The sequence below is a fragment of the Episyrphus balteatus genome, chromosome 1, assembly GCF_945859705.1.
Source record: "Episyrphus balteatus chromosome 1, idEpiBalt1.1, whole genome shotgun sequence".
Lineage (NCBI taxonomy): Eukaryota > Metazoa > Arthropoda > Insecta > Diptera > Syrphidae > Episyrphus > Episyrphus balteatus.
This window is the reverse complement of record NC_079134.1, coordinates 137,620,919-137,647,741: the sequence shown is the minus strand read 5'-3', so window position 1 is coordinate 137,647,741 and position 26,823 is coordinate 137,620,919. Positions and strand designations below refer to the sequence as shown.

The 26,823-nt window shown below is 32.7% G+C and overlaps 1 protein-coding gene across 1 annotated transcript in view; it reads left to right on the top strand.

Moving 5' to 3' along the window:
• The window catches only part of LOC129908888 (protein prickle), a 97,073-nt gene extending 72,368 nt beyond the window's left edge, over positions 1–24,705 (top strand). The window contains exons 4-7 of the mRNA XM_055986079.1: positions 14,982–15,095; positions 15,699–15,827; positions 22,235–22,438; positions 22,510–24,705. Of these exons, the coding sequence (XP_055842054.1) occupies positions 14,982–15,095; positions 15,699–15,827; positions 22,235–22,438; positions 22,510–24,132 (2,070 nt within the window). The 3' untranslated portion in view covers positions 24,133–24,705. The remainder of the gene's footprint in view (positions 1–14,981; positions 15,096–15,698; positions 15,828–22,234; positions 22,439–22,509) is intronic.
• Positions 24,706–26,823: the final 2,118 nt, after the last annotated feature.

Genomic DNA, 26,823 nt, shown 5'->3' with positions numbered 1-26,823 from the left:
CGGTTACTTTAAAGTTATGCACATCAACGACAGGTCAAAATGCTTCTTCTGTCTCTCCACATGATCGTGAATTCAGCGGGATTCCTTTTTTTTGAAACGTGATTTCAGAAAAGATTTTTTGCATTAATTTTTGGTAAAGAACTGACAGATTCTATCGACTTAATAGCATTTTATGTAGGTATGAGTACAAAGGAGGAAACAATAGTGCACAAGCACATGCTCGTAGAACCTATTTGACACGTTTTATGTTGTTTTTGGTTGGAAGAACCATCTTCCAAGAAAAAAGAGCATATTGGGATTCTTGGTTGTTATCAATAAAACGTTGACTTGAGTTTGGTCACTGTTTTTTTTTTTTTTGTTTTGAGTGAAAGAAACATGCTGTTTTAGCTATAAATGGAAAAAAACAATTTTTAAAAATAACTACAATTTTATATCCGTAGCTAAATTTAAAAGAAGTCACCTTTATTCAGTTACATGTACAAGTCAAACCGTTACAAGTTTAAAGAGAGTATAATTTTAGAGAACAATAAGTTAAATCTTTAATATTATAATTAAAGATGTTTGAGAAAATTACAATTTTTTTCTCAAACATTTTTAACTAACTAAACATTTAGTCAAATAACTCATCGCATGTTTAATATGAATGTACATATGAATATCGAAAACTAAGGTAGAAATATTAAAAATAGCCTAAGTAACTTTTGAGCACAAATTGATTTTGAATAGAAAAAAAAATGTTACACATACGCCACAGTGAACCTTCAGCTTAGAAATAAGAGTTCATTATAAAAAGGCCGAACAAAATCGATTGAAATATCAAAAGAAGGGCCTCTTCAAGCTCTATTTACAAATGAGACCAAAAATGTTCTCTCCTTTCGGATTTTCGAAAAAATCCAAGGTTAACCCCTCGCCGAAAAAAATGCATTTCCAAAAATTTCCTCCAATTCTGTCGAGCGAGATATCAAAAGAAAGAGCTCTGTAAGCTCTATTTATTACTAAAACCTTCAATTTTCTTTGAGGTCTGGTTGCTGAGTTATCTCAGTTGAAACATTGTTTTTTTACGAACATTCGGAACCAGTATTTTCGGATCAAAGCCTCGAAACAAGTTTCGGTTAAAAAATATGAGTTCATTATGAACAGGCGTATGAATTTAGGTACAAAAATTAGAATTTTTTTTCGGATTTTCGAAAAAAATCATCTTGCCAAAAAAAATGCATTTTCAAGAACTCCTCCAATTCAATCGAGCAAGATGTCAAAAGAAAGGAAAGAAAATTTTCGAAAAAAATCCAAGGTTAACCCCTTGCCGAAAAAAATGCATTTTCAAAAATTTCCTTCAAATCCATCGAGTGAGTCATCAAACGAAAGGTCTGCGTAAGCTTTATTCATTACTGAAACCTCCAAGTTTCTTTGAGGTCTGGTTGCTGAATTATCTCTCAAAACATTGTTTTTTTTTTTCGAAAATTCGCAACTATTTATTTTCGGATCAAAGTCTCGAAACTAGTTTCGGTTTGAAAATATGAGTTCATAAAAAACAGGCCTATCCATTTAGGTACAAAATTACAAATTTATTTTTTTCGGATTTTTGAAAAAAAAAAATCCAAGGTTAACCCCTTACCGAAAAAAATAACATTTTCAAAAATTTCATCCAATTCCATCGAGTGAGACATCAAAAGATAGGTCTCTGTAAGCTCTATTCATAATTGTAACCCAAAAGTTTCTTTGAGGTCTGGTTGCTGAGTTACATATCTCAGTCGAAACATTGTTTTTTTTTTTCAAACATTCGGTACCAATTATTTTAGAATCAAAGTCTCGAAACAAGTTTTGGTTTAAAAATATGAGTTCATAATGAACAGGTTTATGCATTTAGGTTCAAAAATTACAAATTAATTTTTTTCGAATTTTCGAAAAAAATTCCAAGATAAAACCCTTGCCGAAAAAATGCATTTTCAAAAATTTTCTCCAATTCTATCGATCTAGAATTGGCTCTGTAAGCTCTATTTATTACATAAACCTCCAAGTTGCTTTGAGGTCTGGTTGCTGAGTTATTTCATTCGAAACATTTTTTTTTCAAACATTCGGTACCAATTATTTTCGGATCAAAGTCTCGAAACAAGTTTCGGTTTAAAAATATGAGTTCATAATGAACAGTCCTATGAATTTAGGCGCAAAAATTACAAATTTATTTTTTTTCGGATTTTTGAAAAAAAAAAACCAAGGTTAACCCCTTTTCGAAAAAAATGCATTTTCAAAAATGTGCTCCAAATCCAATGAGTGAGACATTAAGAGAAAGGTCTCTTTTAGCTCTATTCATTAGAAAAACCTCCCAGTTTTATTGAGGTCCAGTTGCTGAGTTATCTCAGTCGAAACATTGTTTTGTTCGAAAATTCGGAACCAAATATTTTCGAATCAAAGTCTCGAAACAAGTTTCGGTATCAAAATATGAGTCCATAATGAACAGGTTAATGCATTTAGACGCAAAAAATACAAATTTATTTTTTTCGGATTTTCGAAAAAAATCCAAGGTTAACCCCTTGCCGAAAAAAATGGATTTTCAAAAAATGTCTTCCGAACCCATCGAGTGACACATCAAAAGAAAGGTGTTTTTAAGCCCTATTCATAAGTGAAAACCAAAAGTTTCTTAGAGGTCTGATTGCTGAGTTATTTCAATCGAAACATTTTTTTTTTTTCTTTCATTCAGAACAGATCCAAATATTTTTTGATAAAAGCCTCGAATCAAGTTTTGTTAAAAAGATATGAGTTCATAGTGAACAGGTATGAAAATTACAAGTTTTGAGTTCTTTTCTCCTAAAATATTTTAGTAAAATTAAAAAAACCTACCAGTTAAAAAAAGTCTGCTTCTTTGTTTATTCTTCTTTTGTTTTGATTAGTCTGGTGTGAAAGCTATATAAATATCCAGTCCTAAAAAAAAACACCTACTCTAACATTTATTTTTAACGAAAAAATTGATGAAGATGATATAAAATATAGCATATAGACAAAAAAGGCTAGCTAGATAAAACTTTGTGTCTGCTTTTTTTTACCTCTTTGACACGCCTTAGTTTTCTATAACGTCAATTTTGACAAAAGACATACCTTCGTTGTCTAAGCAAATATCAAAGAGAAAAGAATATTTACCAGAGAGCCAGAAAAAAACAATATTTACTTTGAGATCCCTTTTTTGTCTCTTGGTCAGTTGCCAATTCATTTCAATTTCAAATTTTTTGACAAAAAAAAAACACACAATATCGATGCAATACCTTCAAAAGGACCTATCCCAAAGGATAGCTCAAGATTTTTGTTTCCAAAAAATAAAAACTCTAGAGTAATCGTTTTATTCAATTAACAAACGAAAGTTGTTTATTCACGTATACCTCTATACGGTTGCGGTCATCGTGTGTGGTGAATAAAAAAAAATGTAAAAAAAAGTAGGTACCTACATGTATCCTATCCGTGTGTGTGAATGTGTGTGTGTTATGGCTATTTGGAAGGAAAAGTGTGGGTTTAAAACATTGTGTCCGTTTGCGAACGTGGCCACCACTAGATGGTCGTTAAGGATGATATATGTGCGAATAAATTCAGGATTCTGTTTGATATGCAGCCAGGCAGGGATTAAAAACGTGATATACTGACATCCGGGATCCGGAAATGAATGTGGCATTTGGGTGGCAGGACAGCAGCAACCAAGTCTTCTCTATAGTTCAATCGTCTGTACGAGTCCAAGTCTTTATTTTTATATTTTTTTGGTTATGTTCTGTATTTTTATGAAACGAAAATTGTCACAGATTTCACTTTTTTGTGTTGTGTCCCAGGAATGTTCGTTCATTTTGATGTTGAAGTGTCCCTTATGCTCATGTTGACTGTTTTTGTTAAACAAATACTGCACGGATGTGAACATTGAATGAATTTTTTATCTTACTGCAACAGAACATACATATAGTTGGTCCGGTTTGGTCATGGTACTGTTTTGTTTTGGGAGGTTCCGGTGAAAACGAGAATGTCCTTTTTTTTTGCATTCTCTCTGAGAGTTGTTGGCTCATTTTTTATTTAACACGATGGGAAATAGATTACTAAAGATTTATGGAGGACTTCCTGGCAATTTATTTGAAAAAAAACTCCATCTCTTTCTCTCTCTTTTTGTTGAATGTGTTATGTTGGTATATCTATACTATAGACTGTGAACAATATTTATTTTTGATTTGTATGGGTTCTGGTGCATTGTTATATTTTCATGCTTACATTGATTCAGTTAGAAAAAAAAATGCATAGAAGCTTTGAGTCAAAAAATTGAAAAATCATGTTAACCGTGATGGTGTTTCTACTTGACTTGACAATGCCAGACAAGGTTTTAAATATTTTGGAGAGGGACTCCTCTGATCATTTTTTCTTTTCGGACTTTGAAAAAAGTTGCTAGGTGATTTCAGGGTTGTTAAAATAAAATATCAATTTAAAAAAAGACACATTTGAAATGAAAAAAAAAATTATTACAAATAAAACAAAGGAGATGGGGCAAAATTTTATGGGACTTGGGCCATGAGCGTACATTAATGAGACTAGTCTCAAAATGAAGCTGGAGGTTAGTATATTCAATCTATGAATTTTTTTTTTAAATCGTAAGTCAGGGGTCGAATTACGGCATACGTTCGTTAACGAATGGTTGCTATGTGTCCCTATCGTTTTCTAATAATTAAATAGAGACAGAAATAGTCAAAACGTTAACGTATGATCGTAATCGTATGCCGTAATTCGACCCCAGGTTCTTGAGATACAAGGCTCCAAAGTTCGTTCTGATAACCCTTATTTGTCCCTTTTATATGCAAATATCATGAGAACTACAAGAGGTATATTGATGTTATTGATGTCAAATGAAAGGTTGTTAAGTACTAGTAAAGGTACTAACCTTTTAAACAGTATAAAATACATATTACACAAAACAAAGAAACGGCGAAAAAATAAATAAAAGTAGAATATTAATTTGAAAAAAAAGAAAGAGTGTGTGTACACATGTACACGCGACTGAAGTTATACTTCTCATTCAGTATTATGTAAATTAATTTTGTTTGATATTTTTAATTTCTATTATGAAGTAATTAATCCACAATTAGTTTTTTTACATTTTTATCAAGTGAACAATAAAATAATTCTTTCATCCTGCTTGCGTCCATGTAGTTTTCAATTTATTCTTTGAAATTTACTCATGTTGTGCGGTTCAGAACGTACGGTTTATGGTTAACGAAAGTAAATGAATTGCGCATAAAATGTGCGATATGGTAATTTTATGAGAATTGTGTGTGCTTCAGCACAAGTAGTAGCAATATGGAACTTGCAGGGTTGCTACAAAGCTCAAAAGTTAGCTGAGCTCAGCTCACAGCTCAGCTCAAATTTTGAGCTAGCTCACTTTTGAGCTATATACCATAGCTCAGCTCATTTGAATTCCGGTACAATCCGGTTTTTCGACTTTTTTCAAAATTCCGAGAAAATCGCCTTTGAAAGTTGGGGTAAAATTTTTTTTTTTCGAAAAATCCCCGAATCTTTGAACGCTCCTGGAAGCTAAACCGCTTGAGAGCAATTTTTGGGAGTGATGCCAAATGATAGCTTGTGTCATGGGCCTACGCTTTGCACATTATCAGATTTTTAAAAAATCGCCTTCCATGTTAAACCACCACATCATGCCTATTTTTTTCAGAATCGTGCCTATTTTTTTTTTACTTTTAAGTTCTCCTGGTTTGAGAACGCTTGGACCTACAGGGATGGGAGTTGTACCCAAATGTAGGTTAGAGTCCCCGCTACCTTTTGGCATCAAAAATTTTATTTTCATTTTCTTCAAAATTCCGCGATATAGGCGTTGGAAGTTGAGGCGCGAAAAAACTTCTGGGAGCTGAACGCTTTGATCTAGAGACAGGGGAGTGGTGCCATATGCAAGCTTATATTCTCAGCTACCCGATAGTGGTATAATCCGGTTTTTTGTTTTTTTTCACAATTCCGAGAAAATCGCCTTTGAAAGTTGGGGTAAAATTTTTTTTCGAAAAATCCCCGAATCTTTGAACGCTCCTAGAAGCTAAACCGCTTGAGAGCAATTTTTGGGAGTGATGCCAAATGATAGCTTGTGTCATGGGCCTACGCTTTGCACATTATCAGATTTTAAAAAAATCGCCTTCTATGTTAAACCGCCACATCATGCCTATTTTATCAGAATCGGGCGTATTTTTTTTTTACTTTTAAGTTCTCCCGGTTTGAGAACGCGTGGACCTACATTGATGAGAGTTGTACCCAAATGTAGGTTAGAGTCCCCGCTAAATTTTGGCATCAAAAAAATTTTTTTCATTTTCTTAAAAATTCCGCGATATAGGCGTTCGAACGCTTTGATCTAAAGACAGGGGAGTGGTGCCATATGAAAGCTTATATTCTCAGCTACCCGATAGTGGTATAATCCGGTTTTTCGATTTTTTTTTAAATTCCGAGAAAATCGCCTTTGAAAGTTGGGGTAAAATTTTGTTACGAAAAATCCCCGAATCTTTGAACGCTCCTGGAAGCTAAACCGTTTGAGAGCAATTTTTGGGAGTGATGCCAAATGATAGCTTGTGTCATGGGCCTACGCTTTGTATATTGTCAGATTTTTAAAAAATCGCCTTCCATGTTAAACCGCCACATCATGCCTATTTTTTCAGAATCGGGCGTATTTTTTTTTTTACTTTTAAGTTCTCCCGGTTTGAGAACGCGTGGACCTACAGGGATGAGAGTTGTACCCAAAGTAGGTTAGAGTCCCCGCTACCTTTTGGCATCAAAAAATTTTTTTTCATTTTCTTCAAAATTCCGAGATATAGGCGTTGGAAGTTGGGGCGCTCACTTTCAGATCAGCTCAAATGAGCTGAGCTATGGTACCTAGCTCAAAAGTGAGCTAGCTCAAATTTGAGCTGAGCTGTGAGCTGAGCTGAAATGTGAGCTTTTTGCAACCCTGGCAACTTGCCACATGGAAATTACCACATGCAACTTGTCACATGCAACTTCCCACATGCAACTTGCCACACGTAACTTGCCACATGCAACTTACCATACGCAACTTGCCACATGCAGCTTGCCACATCCAACTTGCCACACGCAACTTGCCACATACAACTTGCCACATGCAACTTGCCACATGCAACTTGCCACATACAACTTGCCACATGCAACTTGCCACATGAAACATGTAACTTGCAACGTGTTGTGTGTTTTATGCTTGCCGTACTGCGGCGTACTGCATTTTTAAATACTAAAGTACTGCCTACTCTAAAGGTGAAACGACAGCCCTGCTACCCAGGGTGATCGCGTCATAATCCCTTTGACATTCTTGTCAAAAAGTAAATTTTCATACTCACCCTCCCATAAGAAGTATAACTTCAAAAATCGATTCATGTTCAACATTAATGGCATTTATTTTCAAATTAAATATGCTTGTAATCGACACGTACGCATGTGTAGTTATAAAACTGTTTTAATTTTTTAGAATGCGATTAGAACCGGTTTAGAAGCTTGTTTATTTGTGTTTTGTTATGTGGGGAAAACCAATTGGTTAATACACTTTTCAAAAAAACTTGGGAGATCATTTATAGAAAAGGAACGGATAAGATGTTGTTATTTTAAAGAACAATTTTATTAGAACATTGGTTTATTGTATTTGATTCCATTTTCATTAATTTCAAAGAACTTATCAGTTTATTATAGTTTCAAAAAGCTCCAAGAACTATATTTTAAACTAAAACAGAGATAAAAGTGGATTTATCGGAAATCTTCTTAAGTACGTATTTTGTAATCTAGTTTATGTTAACAAAGTGAAGCCCAGAGTTCATCACAAGAAATTACAGTTTTTGTGTCTCTCTAACATAATTTGATCAAATAAGGACCAGTTGTACAAACGTGGCTCAGCCTCGGATCAGGAATTTAACCCACCGATTTTGCCGAATTAGCTACGGGTCAACTTCGGTTCATGCATGGATGTGGCTATTTTTACGTATTTTTACATATGTGGTTCAAGGTACAGGGTTGAACCAGTGCTAAACCGCAACAAAAATCGATTTTTTAAAATAATATTTTAATTTTTTTATTTGTTCGCCGTTTCTTTGTTTTGTGTAATATGTATTTTATATTGTTAAAAAGGCACTAAAACCACCTTTCATTTGACATCAAAAACATCAATATACCTCTTGTAGTTCTCATGATATTTGCATATAAAAGTGACAAATAAGGGTTATCAGAACGAACTTTGGAGCCTTGTATCTCATGAACCTGACTTACGATTTGAAAAAAAATTCATAGATTGAATATACTAACCTCCAGCTTCATTTTGAGACTAGTCTCATTAACGTACGCTCATGGCCCAAAAACGCCCCATCTCCTTTGCATTGAAAAAATATATTTATTGCAACTGAAAAATATTTGCATTACAAAAAAAAATTTATTGCAACTAAAATATTTTGAATTAAAAAAACAAATTTATTGCAAATGAAAAAAAATTGCATTGAAAATAAAATTTTTTTTGCAAATAAAAATACTTTGCATTAAAAAAAAATTACCTACTGCAACTGAAAAATATTTGCATTGGAAAAAAAATATTATGCATTAAAAAATTTCCATTGAAAATAAAAATTTTATTGCAAATAAAAATATCTTACATTGAAAAAAAATTATTGCAAATAAAAAATTTTCTGCATTGAAAAAAAAATTCAATGCAAAATGTGTGCATCAAATATTTTGTTTTAATACTCGTCGAATTTCTTACAAATTTGCGTATTTGGCCATACATAAACTTTTTTAACTATAATATTGAAGATAATATAAGATCAAGAAGCCAAATTTGTAAGAAATTCGACGAGTATTATAAAAATATGTAATGCACACTTTTGCATTGAATTTTTTTTTTTGAAGAAAATTTTTTAATAGCAATAATTTTTTTTTTTTTTTTTTCAATGCAAAATATTTGTATTTGCAATAAAAGTTTTATTTTCAATGCAATTTTTTCTTATTTGCAATAAATTTTTTTTTAATGCAAAATATTTTTAGTTGCAATAAATATTTTTTTTTCAATACAAATTTTTACAGTTGCAATAAAATTTTTTTTAATGCAAATATTTTCCAGTTGCAACAAATATTTTTTTCTTAATGCAATTTTTTTTTTATTTGCAATAAATATTTTTTTAATTTGAAATTTAAAGCAAATGCATTAAAAATAAAATGATTTTTACAACCCTGGGTGATTTATCAATCTCCCATAAATACTCGATTTTCTGCACAGCAAAAATCTTCTATTAATTATACTTAAAAATGTCGACATTCAAAACTAGTGAACACGAGCAGATTGCCTACCTACCCCAGAGTAGCACAGATTAATCGAAAAATATAAAAGACTCTCTCTCAAATATAAAAGATTTATATTTTTTGTTTAAAAACTTATCTGATCTCAAGACTATTCATTTTGCAGAAAGGTAAAATGGTTATTATTTGTCCTGCTATCTTCACCAATCCAATAATCCTGATTAAGTGCAACTGCATATAACAACTGCACACAAAAAATTGCCTGCCTACTATTTTACTATACAACAACAAATTCTCTCATCTATATTTGCATCTTTTAGCACCATAGTGTTGTTGTGTATAGTTATTGCAATCAATTTCAGTCGTTCAATTTTTTTTTTATTCTTGGTGAATATAGGAAAAGATAATTCGCAGAATATTAACACGATCTAGAATACCCATGGGGGCAAGGTAATTTTATCCAATCGTTATTTTCAATCTATCTCAATTCTCACCTTTGATCCACATACACACACCAATATTCTCTATGTGATAATTGTGTATAGAATAGGGTTCATAAGAAAAAAAAAAAAAAACTTCGATTTCAAAAAGCCAAAGTAACACAAAGTTGCGCGAAACTCAGCTGGATACCAACATAATATGATGGTAGAAAATTCCCTAGAATACACTGAGAAAAATAATATAATAAAATGAAGTTTTAGGAAAAACAAACAACAGTTTTCTGTTAAGAAAGTATAATAATGATTTTTTGAAATCTCTAAATTTATGAAAAATGGGAAAATTAGTTCTTTTTCTTCGGACAGAATTTTGTCAATGTTTTACATGACAAAATACTATACATTTAATAACACTTGAAAGCTTATTTTTTTTTTCAGTTAAAGTTATTACCACAATTTCGTCTGCAAGACATTTACAAAAAGAGCTCGAAATTTTCGTATGCAGTTACAAATCCAAGTTTTTGCTTACATAAAAAATACGCAAATCAATTTCACCTATAAGTTCTAAAAGTTTTCTCTAAGCTTTCAAAAATTCATAAAAATAAAAAAAAACTCAAAAATACCTCTAAAAAAAGTTATTTTTCAAAAATTCATACTTAAAAAAAAAGGGTGTTAAAAAAAATCGGTTTAAGACGCCCATTTTTGAAGTGAAAACATCTTTATTAACGTAGTGATTTGAAACACGATAAAGCGACATGAAAAATCAATTGATTATAACTTTTTCGTTTGATAGATGAACAAAATTTCAATTAATTTCATATTCAAAATCCTGAGATAATATTGAAAAGATGTTCTTTTTCTAAACACGTTATATCTTTTGATCTAGAGCACATACAAATTTGATTTAACTTTAATAATATATATTAGCCGTGTTTTATTGGTACTCAGTATTTTACTGAGTAAACATTTTATCCTATAAACAACAAGAAACGATTACTTTTATTTATTATTAATAATTCTATAATGTTGAAGAGTAAAAAATGTATAAGTTTAGAAACAAATTTTCTCTGTAAACCAACAAATACAAAACTTTTGTTTATCTTTAGCAATCATTTGTTGTTGTTTCCCGTGCAAAATTTTACTGAGCTAAGTACTGAGTTACCAATAAAACACGGCTATTATCACACATAACGTACGTGCTCTACAAGTTAAACAATCTTAAATTGAAATACTTGAAAAATACTTCAAAACACCTGTGGAGATCTGTTGCCGATGATCAGCAACCGGTGTAGAAAGTACCTACCGTAAAAAATTCTTACTTTTTTTGTAGGCATCGTAGAAATATGATTGAAGCGTCATATAAAAGGTAAAATAATAAGATTTATGATGATATAAAATTTATTTAAGGTTGTCATTTAAGAAAAATATTAAATGGTGTTAGAAGAGAAAAAACATTGATTTTTTATTGGTTTTTTTGATAAAAACTGATTGGATTCAAAAAATTCTAGCTCCTTTTACAGATATTGTATAGAAATAGTCGATTTAAATATTTTGAGCTGAACAATAAGCTTTCAGATGGTATAAAATTTATTATAAGTTGTCATATAAAACAAAAAATGGATTTAAAGGTGATGGAAGAAAATAAAGTTAGATTTTTTCGAATTTTTTTTTCAAGAAAAATAATTTTTTAAGGTTTCACTTCTACCACGTGTGATGATTTTTTTTATTATTATTCCATTGGTAAAAGTCTAAAATAACCTCTTGGTCAAAGGTTTACCCTGCATAGTTTTCAAAAACACGTTCACAAATCAGTGTTGTATCATATCATTCTACCCGTTTTTACCCACAGTACACATAATAAGGTAATATATTCCGAACGTTGTCAAAATTTGTTTGTCAAAAATGGGCACCAATCCGTCTTTTAATTTTTATATTTCAATCGCAGTAAACAGGAAATTTGTTTTTGTTTTAATTTATAAAATGTCATTTAAAAATATTATAAATTGAAAAATAACAAATTTTCTTCGTGTTTCATCGCGGAAAATGATAAATAACACGGTGTTACAAAAATGAGGTTTTAAAATATACGCGGGCGGAGACCTATCAGGTTTTGTAGAGCTAGTCGCACTGAATACGAAACGGTATTTGAAAATCCCCTAACACCCCCAAAATCTGGAGTTACGGGCAAAAAACGGTTTTTTGGACCTTCACCCATTGAAAAAATTCTAGCTTCGACAATTTTTTACCCATTTTCGATTTTTTTACAGTTTCTGATAAAAGATAAATATACCTTTTTAACAATGTATAAAACATGTAACTCGGTTAAACCACTTAGAATTTATAAGATGTCAAAGTTCAAAAATTCAATTTTTTTTGTCATTTGCCCAACTTCGGCATCAATTTAAAGTATATGTTTTCAAGACAACATGCTATTTAAAAAATATATTCTAAAACTATATCTATTTCCCAATTGATCGAGGTATTTTTTATGAAAATCACTTCAAAATTGGCTTAGAAAAAAAAATTTTTCGATTTCAACCCAGATACAGAAATTGGAACTTTTAGGTATAGAACAAAAATGTTGTTTCGGCACGTAGTAGGATAAGTTGGGCGCCAGGATTTGATGAAGGGTTTTTGTAGAGGAGCTCAATACAAACATTTTTTTTCTTTAAGAGGGGGGTCTATCTCCCCCCGTTTAGGTGGGAGGGGCATTTTTCTAAAAAAAAATTATCAAAATAAAAAAAAATTATTAAAAAACAACGGCAACACTTACAGTAATAAATGATACCATTTCCAAAAGGCAAAATTGTGCATTTGATTCTAATTTTTAAATCAATATAATATTCCCAATAGTTTTTGAAATAAGAGATTTCAAAGTTAAAAATAGGGGAAAATATTTTTTTTAAAACTCATTTTATACTATTTTTGTCCAGACTGTGAATTTTAGTTAATAAATTACTTAAACAGAAAACTGCCTCAATTAATTCCTTATTGAACCGTGAAAACTATATGTTTCTATGTCTTCTAGTTTTTGAGAAAATTGAAAAATTATTTTATCAGATTTTTCTTTTTTCAAAATATTTTTTGTTTTTATTTGTTTTTATTTTTCAATTTTCTCAAAAACTAGAAGACATAGAAACATATAGTTTTCACGGTTCGATAAGGAATCAATTGAGGCAGTTTTCTGTTTAAGTAATTTATTTACTAAAATTCACAGTCTGGACAAAAATAATATAAAATGAGTTTAAAAAAAAAAAATTTTCCCCTATTTTTAACTTTGAAATCTCTTATTTCAAAAACTATTGGGAATATTATATTGATTTAAAAATTAGAATCAAATGCACAATTTTGCCTTTTGGAAATGGTATCATTTATTACTGTAAGTGTTGCCGTTGTTTTTTAATAATTTTTTTTTATTTTGATAATTTTTTTTTAGAAAAATGCCCCTCCCACCTAAACAGGGGGAGATAGACCCCCCTTCCAAAGAAAAAAAATGTTTGTATTGAGCTCCTCTACAAAAAACCTTCATCAAATCCTGGCGCACAACTTATCCTACTACGTGCCGAAACAACATTTTTGTTCTATACCTAAAAGTTCCAATTTCTGTATCTGGGTTGAAATCGAAAAATTTTTTTTTCTAAGCCAATTTTGAAGTGATTTTCATAAAAAATACCTCGATCAATTGGGAAATAGATATAGTTTTCGAATATATTTTTTAAATAGCATGTTGTCTTGAAAACATATACTTTAAATTGATGCCGAAGTTGGGCAAATGACAAAAAAAATTGAATTTTTGAACTTTGACATCTTATAAATTCTAAGTGGTTTAACCGAGTTACATGTTTTATACATTGTTAAAAAGGTATATTTATCTTCTATCAGAAACTGTAAAAAAATCGAAAATGGGTAAAAAATTGTCGAAGCTAGAATTTTTTCAATGGGTGAAGGTCCAAAAAACCGTTTTTTGCCCGTAACTCCAGATTTTGGGGGTGTTAGGGGATTTTCAAATACCGTTTCGTATTCAGTGCGACTAGCTCTACAAAACCTGATAGGTCTCCGCCCGCGTATATTTTGAGTGTTACACCGTGTAATTGTTTAAAAATTAGTGGTGTGCGTGGTTTATCGGTTTTTGTGCGTTTTTCGTCGGTATTTTAAACAATTATGAATTCAGTAGCTGAAATTAGTCGCCAAAGTGTCATGTTTTGACAATCTGGCGACCAATGTCAGTTCGGAATATATTACCTTTTTATGTGTACTGTGGTTTTTAATAACCCTATTTAATGATTGTATTTTGAGTAATAGTGTTTGCTTCTCAAAATTGTCTAAAAACCGCGTTTTTGACCTGTCAATATTGAATAACATATTTCAAAAACGTGACGTGCCAGTAAAGTTTTGATCTTGAATTCGGAATCAGCAATCAAAAATCCTTTAGAAAAATTTGGTTTGGTTCAAAATCTTTTTCTTTGCAGACCAGTGTAATTTTCCAGAGGCAAATTTTCGTTTGACAATTTCTTTAGAATAACATTGTTTCTATTGCACTAAGATGATTAAGACAATTCATGGAGCTCATACAATTAATTTTCGTTTTATGTCACCATTCGGCATTAGTTGTCTTGAATTGAATCAAGTTAAATAGAGTTTTGCGAACAAATTAAAAATGTCATTGTATTTTCTCTGGATTAAAGTCAACTCAACTCGAGACAACCCAATTATCCTTCCCCTTTAACAACGCAAACTCAACATTTAACTCAAGTTCGGAAAGGCCAATTCAGAATATTGCAATTCTGATAACTTGATACTTACATTAGACTGGAATTGAAATTTTCAAGAAATTTTTCAATCAGTGTAAACCAACATTGAATTGCTACCAAAATCTCAAGAGCTCCTTCCCCTATATAAATACATACATTCACATACATGTGTATAAGTAAGGTATGCTAATTCCGACCTGCTGCAATCGCAGTCGATCTCGTAAGTCCTTCTTATGTGTACATTAAGCTAATAGTCATCATAAATTCCATGGATATTTCCATAGCATAAATAACAGGATGCAAATGTGAGCCGCACCGCTGCGCTGCTGGCTGCTGTATGCAGAAGCTTTTTTGTGCTGCACCTGCGGTCATGGCCAATTCCAGTTGATGCTCTTATTAATAACCGTTTTTATTGCACCTATCACCCGCGAAATGTTCTTTTATACCTATACACGAATATATCTGATATTGTTGTTGTTTGTTTTTTTTTTTTTTTCGTTTTCAGGTGCGATTGTATTTCTCGCAGATACCCGATGACAAAGTGCCATACGTGAACAGCCCTGGCGAGCAATATCGAGTGCGACAATTGCTGCATCAGCTTCCGCCACATGATAACGAGGTAAGAATCACTCATTTGATGTTTTACCAGATATATCCAAAGAGAAGAAGGTGGATATCCTATTGAACAAGAACAATTTTTGAAAGTCTTGCAACGTTGCGACGAGATTGCAAACTCAGATTTCTGTGCGCTCGCGCATTCAGATAAATACAGTTACGCGCGCGCTGGCTTTTGAGTTTGCAGATTCAGCGCAGAGTTGCATTTTTCACTGGCGTCGTCGTAGTCATCGTTTGTTGTTGCGCCTGCCCCCGCTCGATGAAACGCAATCCTGTTGCATAACAAGAAGAGTCCGGATCAAGTGATTTGCATATATGGCCGTTGATGATGGGATGGCTACCGTTTTAAGACCGCTCTCTAAGTGGCCAGCGCAGGGGTAGCGTAGGCCGTTTCATGTGAATTGCGAATGGAGTTGACTGACCAGTTCTTGGTTGGAGTATAGAAATGCTATATACAAGCAAAGTCGAATGATATTGTTGCAAAACGGTCCGTAAGAAGGATGCGGAGCGGAGCAACCGGGACAACGAACGATGACTATGACGATGACAGCGAGCATGGCATTGATCGAATTGCCCATTGAATGATCATTGTTTGTTGTCATTTTAGGTTCGTTACTGTCACTCACTGACCGACGAGGAACGCAAAGAACTGCGGCTGTTCTCGTCACAGAGGAAACGAGATGCACTGGGACGTGGCAACGTGCGACAACTGATGAATGCCAGGCCGTGCGATGGGGTAAGTGCACTTTCGGTTCGCTGTATAAGAATTCTATAGACTTTAAATATTGATTATGCTAATTGAACATTATGAGTGGTTTGACATGTCGCCTTCGTCGCCGTCTCCATCATAATCATCATCAACATTGACGCCGCCGCGCCGCCGACGACATAGCCGGATTCGAAAAAGATTCGAACAAGATATGAGGTCTCAGAATATATTTATCAATGCAAATGTCTGAATTAATTAGTGTAAACGCAAGCGGATGGTGTATGAGCATGATGTCGTTGTTGCTCATCTACACTCTTGTTTGGGCAACAACCATTGCTTTGCATCAGTGCGGTCATAAAGTTGAAAGATGATCTTGAGATTCTGGCTAAAGGTTTTTACGTTATTTCGATGTTAAAAGTAGGTGCAATCTCTCAGGTATCTTTAGGAGATTGTTGTTAGTCTTGTATTATGAAAAAGAACGGGAAATGAACCATTGATCATTAATGTAATGCGATGAACATAAATATTATTCGGATTGCACAAATGATGATGTGCGAGTTAGAACTATCAACTTATCGCTGTAAATTACAAGCAATTTGCAAGTTATCAAAGAAGGCTATAACAGGCTTGTTTTTTTTCAAAACTTATATCTTCTTTATGTTTGTTAATCGAATATACAATTACAGATTATATTTATGGATAGAAAATGACACTTTCGCATTAACTTAATAAATGAGTTGTGCAAATACGGTTTTATACAATGTTCGTTACTTGAATTTCAAAGAAAGTATTAGTTTTGTGTCAAAATAAATTGTTAGAGATTTTAATCAAAACTAACATAACGATAGAAATTCAAAAAAAAATCATTTTCAAAATACCTGCGCACCTCCGTAGCGCAAAAAACCGCGTTTTTGGAGTATATTTTCTAAAAAGGACATATTATGGAAAAAGTCAATAGGAAGGAGTAAACATTTTTGAATGACTATAATAAAATCCATCTTATAAAAGGAATTTCGTTCAAAATAGAAAAAAATCAATTCATAAATTAAGAACGGGGGAACTGGTGCCTATCCCAACAACATCCAAAATATCAGCTATCTTGGTTTCTCTTAGGTGACTGACCAATCTTATTTATTTTATTTTCGCATGTAAATCAATTTTTACAAGTGAGTGATAAATAAAACTCCATAGAACAATTTTAGTGAAGTTAAATCAACTCAGCTTCAAGTTAGTGGAACATATTTTGTGCCTTTGGTCTACAGTTCTCAAGATAAAACAGGCCTAGCGGACGGGGGATACTTCAGGAATTTTCACAGATTGTATAAGTTTGTTACCAATTTTTCCCTTGGTAAAAATGTATTTATACTGTGCTAAATAATTTAATTATTATGAGTATCTCGTTCGTTCTCGAATTAGAGCTTCAACTTTTTTTTGTTAAAAACCTTTTGCCTTCTTTCTTTTTCAAAACCTCTTAAATCAGTCATGATTTAGGTAATACAAAAGCAAACAAATTTCTTTTGACCCAAATTTGTATTTTTAACAATGAAAACAAAGACTTTTTGCTATTTTTTGTAAAACTAAGGCTTGACACGTATGTAAGTCAAAATTAATGAATAAGGGCAAATTAAATTGATAAAAATAAAATGCACGATTGGATCGCATGTCTTGCTGTTATGGTTAAAATACCTACATTAATTTTAATTAAACGTTGGAAATTAGATATCGGGAAAAAAAAATGAAAAAAAAATTTTTAGGTACCTTTACATTTACAATGATAAGAACAATTTGTCCGTAAAGTTAAAATCAAATCGTTCAAGCCATCCATGAAATATACGTAAATAACCAAAATATCAGTTTTCGAAACGCCCGCCATCGGAATTTTTTGCGAAAAACTAAAAATTCAATCTTATTGAAATAGCTTAAATAGTTACACACACCAAATTTAATCGATATTATTCAAGGCGTCTAAGTTAGATTAGATAGAGATTTAAGATATAAAATAAAATGCACGACTGGTTTGCACGAACTTGCTCTTGTCGATCAAAGTACAGTTTTATTAGCTAACCAATAAGCATTCATCTTTATTATTATTATACAAACCGTCCATACATAAATTGAAAAAAAAAATTGATTTAACCATTTACAAATAAGGGAAATCCCCGGCATCCGTGATTAAAAAAAAAAAAAAAAAAACAAAACAAAATATGTAGGTACCATATTTCTATTATCCGTATTTTTTTGCTATAACTACTAACAGCTTAACGTATACCAAATTTAATCAAAATCGTAAGAGCCGTTTTCGAGAAAATTGCAATAACTCAAAAAGTTTGCATGGGAGCTACACTTTTTAAGTTAGATACCTATAAAAAAAAAAAGATTTAGGAAATTACGCAAAAATCATCTGCACCAAGTTTCAAGAAAATCCATCCAATCGCCGTTATAAGGCTCTAGATCGATTTACAGGTAGACGCACAGACGCACAGGGCCGTCCTTAACTATCTTGGGGCCCTTGGGCACACAAGAATTTGGGGCCCTTTTGGAAAGTAAAATAAGTACAATGGATGGCTAAAAGGCAATGGTTGGTTAAAAAGGGCTGCCAATATTTCGTTCCATATAAAGTACCTAGTGTCTTTATTATTTGAAGGGGGTACCAATAATACGTGCATTGAGACATCAAACGTTGCCACTGCCAATAATTGTACATTTTATACTGCCAATAAATTATACCCTGTATCCGTTATAAGTTTCAGTTTGAAGAATTGGAAAAAAGAGCTCAAACGGAATGATAGATTTGCTAAAAACTCGGTACAGATGATTTGTACGTGATTTCCAAGAGCCGTTATTTTATTTTATTTTATTTTATTTTATTTTATTTTATTTTATTTTATTTTATTTTATTTTATTTTGTATATTTTATTTTATTTTATTTTATTTTATTTTATTTTATTTTATTTTATTTTATTTTATTTTAATATCTCCTTTTTAACGGATATCTCCAATATAAAGTTTTCGAGATATTGCAATTTTCTCAAAAACGGATAACGATTTAGCTTTGAAACAAAAACATGTAATGCTGCAAATAAGGCCGCACTTTTGAAATAAGGAAAAAAATTTTTGGACCGTTATTAACGGTACCTACTTGACATAGAACCGATTTCTTGATGTAAACTACACAACCGATTTTAATGAATATTTTGACATACTTATAATAAAATTAAGAAAACTTAAAAAAAAAGTTATTTTTGGATTAAAAAAAATTATTTTTTTTTTTTGAAAAACAATTTTTTAAAAGTTATTTAATGAATTTTATGTGTCAATCTTTAAATACGAGAGCAATTCGCAATTCAAATTAAAAAATGGGGCTGCCAACCATGGCGTTTTCCATTGAACCAAAACATTGATGTACCGTGTCGATGAGCCGGCAATAGTTTTTTCTTAAACGGTTTTCCAACGGAAAAAGTATTGATGTTTTTTGCCGACAAATTGATTCTTTTTTCGTGTTTTAATACGAATCTACACATAGGTATTTTTACACTGATTTTAACACGCACTACAAATTTGGCAGTTTTGCAAACTTCAAACGAAATTATTATTTAAGGAAAAAGATAATGTAAGAGAATTCGTTGTTTTTATTAATAATAAATAATAATAAACAGTGGAAAAAAAAGATATTTTTCTTGTTTTTTGAAAATATTATTGTCTTATTTTTTGGAAAATTTATTTGGGTTTGGTCGTTTTAATTTAAATTTTTGTCCGCATACAACGCCACATAATTTGTTTTCATTTTGAAAACATACATTTTCCGTATAGGTGTAGAAAAAACTTTATTTGGTTGCCTAAATCTTTTGAGAATAAATGTGTGAGAGAAATTTTCGTTCCTTCGGGGCCCCCCTGAGAATGGGGGCCCTGGGTACGGGCCCCGTGTGCCCTTAAGGTAAAAACGGCATTGCAGACGCACAGACGCCATTCGCACAGACCGACGCGTCGGACAGCATGACGAAAACCACTATTTTGAACTTCTCCATCATTTTTACTAAATCCTCGAATTTTTTTTTGATACGAAACCAATACTTTGCCAATAGAGCAATCAAAAAGATGGTGTGGTGCGTAAAATGAGCCTTTGGGTGGAAAAATTGGTTTGAAAAATGGCACCCGATTGAAAATCTAACAAAACGTATTGCAACATTAGAATAGGAGGCAAGAATTTGAAAAATGGCATGTCTGTCTACAATTACTTTCGATAAAAAGGTGTATTTTTGTAGGGAAGGGAAATATGCAAGGTTTTCGGAAGGCATAAGCATAATGAAAATAATTTTTTGTCAGCCCTTGTTTTCTTAAAACCCTTTTATAATTGAATCCATTAGTGAAAAAACCGTATATAAGTCTAAAATCTTAGTTTTGAGAAAAACACAAAAAAAAAAACTGTTTAATATAGAAACTATCAACTTTATTGGAAAATAATGTATTGGGTGTTTGAAGGGGTTTGGTCGCCCGATATAGTCATTAAAGAGAAAAATGAAAAATGTTATAAATACAAGAAATATTACGAAAGAAAAGCATTGGACTTGTACTGTTCTTACACTCAATATAAAAAATACACAATTAAAATTTGTTTTTATTGTTTTACTGACTATACAAATTATACGGAGCTTAAAAATAATAGTGTGTTATAATACTATTATTCTGACGGACCATTAGATGTTGTTTTTTTGTCATGAAGTTATGTGGTAGTATAACTCCAGGGCTTCTCAAGATATGTATTTCAAAACTTTCTTAATGTCTGCAATTTTGTTTTCATTTTTAGCAACTGGTTCCTGAAATGTTCTTGCAGTTGGTAGCTTCAAATTCGTTTTTGATTTTAGTAATTTAAAAGTATTAGTTGAGAATCCCTCAATAAAGTCGGTACAGTTGTGACATAGCCAGGAGTTCCACTAATATATTTTTGAACTGATTATAATTTGACACAAAAAAATTTTTAATGTTGGTCTATTGACTTGGTAGTCTTCTTAAAAAAAAACTAGGTCACCAGTTTTTAAAGTCGATAATAATGACCTTTACCTTTGAGCATGAAACAATTAATAACAATGAATTAAATGGAAATCTTCAATCAAAGAAGAAGGGGGTCTTGTTTTATATTAATTTGACTCTTTAATATACTGTTATTTTGCTCATTGGTAGGTCTTCATGCGTAGAGCATTTCTGCATTCTCAACTCAAAAGTATTTTTTTTTTGGACTTATACGGTTCCTCCACTCGTCGATTCAATTATAAACAAACAATAAAACATTTTTGAAATCAGAGTACTAACGTAGATCCTGTTTTTTATGTAAAATTGTAATAGTTAAATTTGTATCGCTCATCATTTGAAGTTCTTGAACTAATTTCAAATTCCTTAAAATATTTTCAAAACAAAACAATATATTTCAATAATACAAACACTACATTAGGTAAGAACTTCATATCAAAGTTTGACAAACCCTCTATCTTTAAAACTACACACTTGTTTAGTTCTAAACTTCTAAAATTAAATTGCGTTACTTTCTTTATACGAGTATAAACAGTAACATTTAGTTTCAATCAAATAAAACTTTTAGGCACTATTCACACAAGTACACATAGAACTTTCCCTAAGTTTTGAAAACTCTTTTCACTTTGTTACAATCTTCTCATCTCATCATCAGCTGACAAAATTGTCTGCTCAATTTAACAACTCTCTGTTTACTTTCGAATTTAATGTTTGAAAAGGCCCCAAAAAGGGTGCACTCCTTAACAAGAGATAGACTCTTCAATGCAAATGGCAAATCTTCAACCATTCACATTACACACAAACAAAACTCAAACAATTCTCTCTTTCATCACTAAAGTATCTTCCATACAACAAACTGAGAGCAGTGCCTACTTACTACAATCCCGCTCAATTCCATTAAAGTCTATTGTAACTTCAAACATAACAAATATTTACACAATCGAAATCCCCAACAAACTTGAGAGACTTTCCTTTTTGCATCAATTTCAAAGGACACACGACACGACAGAGAGATGATATCCTATACAAACAATTATTCTGTGTGTGTAACAAGACATCGCGTCTTCGTATACATCGCTTTGTCCTTAATGCAGATATCCTTAGATTTAAACGACTCCCTCTTATACCCGATATAATTACACCCTCTTAAAAGTACCGATTTCAAAGTGGATCCTTTTTTTTTTCATTTCCAACAAACTCTTAAACACAGCTAGCTGAAGTTTTTAAATAAATTTCAAGCACGTTGAAGACTTTCTCCACCTTGTCACCACTTCAGAGCTGTCTCACAGATTGATGCGATGTTCTTTTTACCACCCTTAACATGTTTTTACTTTTGTCTCCATTATCCTTGATATCCTTTAGAAGTTTAATAAACGTTCCACATGTTTTTTTGTATCGACTCTTTCTAGTGTGACGATTCTATATCCACCGGGGACATAGCTGTGTTCGCCTCACGCCTCGGCCCGAATGCATCATGGCATCCAGGATGTTTCTCCTGCTGCATTTGTCGGGAACTTCTAGTCGACCTCATTTACTTCCATCGTGATGGACGTTTGTATTGCGGGCGACATCATGCAGAAACCCTTAAACCAAGATGCTCCTTCTGCGATGAGGTAAGTGTGCGCTTACTCCTTTTTTAAATGCAATGTTCTTACCCTACTTCTCTTCTGCAATGCTCTTATAGATCATCCTAGCCGATGAGTGCACTGAAGCCGAAGGACGTGCCTGGCATATGAATCATTTTGCCTGCTTCGAGTGTGAGAAGCAGCTGGGTGGCCAAAGATATATCATGCGAGATGGCAAGCCATATTGTCTCCTTTGCTTCGACTCCATGTTTGCCGAGTACTGCGACTATTGTGGCGAGGCAATTGGTGTGGATCAGGGTCAAATGAGTCATGACGGACAGCACTGGCATGCCACAGATGAATGTTTCTCGTGCAACACTTGCCGATGTTCACTGCTCGGCAGGGCGTTTCTTCCCCGACGTGGTGCAATTTATTGCTCCATTGCCTGCAGCAAGGGTGAGCCCCCAACACCGTCGGATAGTTCTGGAACTGGCATGTATCCACCTGCAACTCAACGAGTTAGACCGCAAGCTCGCTTGCCCAACGCCGAATCGACTTCACCACCAATGTCACCACAGCAGACGAATCCATTGCAACCACCCTTAGACCACCAGACCATGTACCAGCTACGCAGTCAACCCGTAATGGCTGGGAGTCCGATATTCGAACGCAAGCCCCATCACGCACCATACACGTTGTCGTCTGATACCCAAGGTGAACAGTGCACTGCCGACTTCACAGACTTCTCTGGCGGTGGCCCATCCAACTCCTCACAGAACATGACCCCATTGACATCTCCCGGTGAATACCATCAGATATTGCCACAAAAAGCAGTTAGCAGCGACGGTGGACCTTATAACTTTACCGAAATGAGTCTAAACCTTGACACCTGGAACCCAAAACACAGCACCAGTAGTACAAATAATAGCTATAACCTCTCCCAGCATATCCGAACCAAAATGGACACCTCCCTAACTTCCAGCATGCCGGAGTTGTCTAACCATCCTCCACCATTAGCCAACGATCCCATGTTTACTGAAATCCCGTCATCAATAGCCTCTCCGTCGGAGGTGCCAGAGCTACCTACACCAAATCTGTCGGTAGCATCGACAGCAGCCCTGCCCGACATAATGGGCGCACAAACAACTCCCGAAGGCGAATTCCAATCGACTAGTCCACAGTTGAATTCCTCACTATCGCCAACCTCTCCTTCAGCAGCTCCAATGCCAGAGAAGAAAAAGGGTGTTCGGTTCGAGGGTATCCCTGATACTTTACCGCGTTCCAGAAGCTACTCGGGCAATGGCGCTGGCACTGGAGGCGGAGGCAGTGGTGGCAGTAGCAGCAACAACGGTGGCAGTGGTAGCGGTGGGTCTTCAAGGCGCCGACGACGAAGAAAATCATCTTGCAAAAGTGGCAGCTCGTCGTCCTCGTCGCATCATAATCGACATAGCAACAAGGAGCGTCAACAACATTCATTAGGTTCATCGTTTCAGGGAATCACTAGCAACCAACCAACAACGACTACTCAAAGTCGCGATGATGAATCTGACGCCTCGAGCGATTGTTCGACGTGTTCCTCGAGCTCGTCCAGCTCCGAAGATTACCTTTACCAGTTGCCACAGCGTCGGCACTATGGCGGAGTGCGTGTTAGCTATGTTCCCAATGATGCCATTGCGTACGATCGCAAACGAAAACCATCGGAGATGGTCTCGGACAAGGACAAGAACTGTATCATTTCGTGACGATATTTAATTGCATAACCTCTCTAACCAGCATCATCACCATATTCAAACCCTACTACGACTGGGAGTTCCATCTCAAAACACAAAGTAAAGTTAAAAATTCTTGCGGCAGTTCCTTTTCGTTCGTGGTGAGTGTCCGCTCTATAATTAAGTCGATGATGTGAGAGTAGTATCTTTCATCCTTTGTATCCTCCTCGAGGCTTGAGAGAATGGTGAAGATAAGGTCGAAAAAGAAATCGTTTAACGATAAGTATTCAACAAAAACAAAAAATATTAATAAAACAAAGAAGAGTAAGATATTTTATTTTTTAATCCTGTAAATAGAATTTAAAAATTAAAAAAAAAACAAAAAAAAAAATTATATCATTAAAAAAAAATATGTATACAAAGATTCAAAAAAAATTATATTTATACAAAAACCAAGAATACAAAAAACAATAAAAGAAAAACACAAAAAAAAAACGGATATAAAAATGCAATGCAATTATAAATTATAATAAAAAATAAAACAACATTTCAATTTCTTAGAACCTACATAGACGAGTTATATACGTTTTGGTATATTTTTTATAGCGCAATAGATTTAATTAAGAAAGAAAACAGAAAAAAAAAACTATTTTTAACAAATTTAAGATATATCATAATAAAGAGTTTGAGATTATAAATAAACTTTATTGTTTTTTATTTATATTTATATTAAAAGGATGTGTTGAATGAAAAGTGGAACTCAAAGTAAGTACCTATGTACATAGTATAGATTTTTTTTTTTGAGGAAGTAGATTTGATAAAAAAAGCATATTTTTAAATCAGCTATTTAAAGCACTCAGTTTATTTTAAATCACCGAATATATAATTCTTTTCAACTTCTGGCCACTTCACTTTTGAAAATGTATTTTTAAATGTTCAAAGTTGTTCAAAACTGGAGTTACCGTTTATAAACAGAGCATTTGCTAATTTTCTTATTTTTATAGCCCTTTTTTATCGCGGTTTTGACACCAATATCAATTTTTTCATCAATATTTCTATAAGAAAACAAAAAAATTCTGATGCCCACTTTTTGATAAATTTCTATTTTCACTTTTTTATTTATACATATTTGTTTTGTGTTAGGTTTTGTTTTTGATTATTTTGTTTTGTTCTTGGAATGTTTTTAAAATAAGCGAAACATACAAGGCTCAAGAAATACATTATTCTTGAATTTTTGAATTTTAATTGGAAAGGATTTTGTTTTTCCTTTTATTTATTAACACTGACGACAAAAGGGGAGCACGATTGTGTTCTTGCAAGTTGTCCACGTGCACTGTGGCGTATACGTGTTCTCAATTGTCTTTACTTGTTTTTTAGTACATATGGCATTATGGGACTGAATTTAAAACTCAAACCGCAACTTTTTTACATATTTGGGATTGATCGCTTCAAAATAAAATTATAGAGGTTATAATATAACCCTTTTAACTTGGATATTTAAATGAACTCTTTTGATTCTGAATTCTCCCATTTTCAAACACTTTTCAAAAATAAAATTGATATGCCATTCGTAAGAAATTTTTATTTGACAAATAGAAAAAAATTAAAAAAAAAAAAACCGGTTTATTAAAAACCGTTAATAACCGTTAAATACAGTTCTACATGAAAAATTTTTCAAACCGAAAAATTTACATAAATCCGTTATTGTTAACGGCCTGTTAAAAGTTGTCCCTGAAATTCCATTTATATTTAATTATTTTTTTTTTTTGTGAAATAAATTGAAATTGAAAAACCATACACAAGTGCGTGACACTGATAAATTTGACGAGGCGGAATATAAAGGCTAGCGAGTTCTCAAAAGACAGCAGCGTCTTAAATTTCGGATAAAAAGTTTTTCACACAACAACTCTGTGTAATTGTATAATAAACTTAACATTATTAAAAATTTCAAAATATCGATGATATGAAACGTATTTTTCAAGACTTAGGGCGAAATTCATAGTCGTTACTCAAGTTAAGATTATTCTCAACTTGAGCATTGACTTGAGAAAATATTTTTCTCAATCAAACTCACAATGAAATTTGACTGATTTGATTAAACTGTCATCTAAAATAAATATTTTTTTAATTAATTATTCGCTATCATTTTTTTGCTTTAATGTTAAATATCGTTAAATGCGTGAAACACAAATCGATACCAAATTATTAAAAAAATGCATTTTTAGATGAGAGTTTACGTAAATTAGTCAAATTTCTTTGTGAGTTTGATTGAGAAAAATATTTTCTCAAGTCAATGCTCAAGTTGAGAAAAATCTTACTTGAGTAACGACTATGAATTCCGCTCTTACACAGAGAAAAATGGACCACATAAAATAGAACAAAAACAATAAGATTTCTCTATGGTTTTCATCCAAGAAGGAAACCTTATTAAAACAATCGGGTTTTCCTTATTGGTTTAAAATCTGCAAAAAAAATAAAAAAAACGATGACCATTCTGGGAATCGAACTGGAGACTTCAAATCATTAGTCACCAACCTTACCACCCGAACCAACCTGCCATGAAAATATTGATCGCGATTTTTGTTCTAGTGCTAAGTTGCAAAAAAAATCAACTTTTCAGTTAAATTTTAATAAGATTTTCTCTATAAAAATAATAAGAAATCTCCTTAAAAAAACCTTATTAATCGTTGATTTTAATAAGATTTCCTTATGAAATGTATGGAC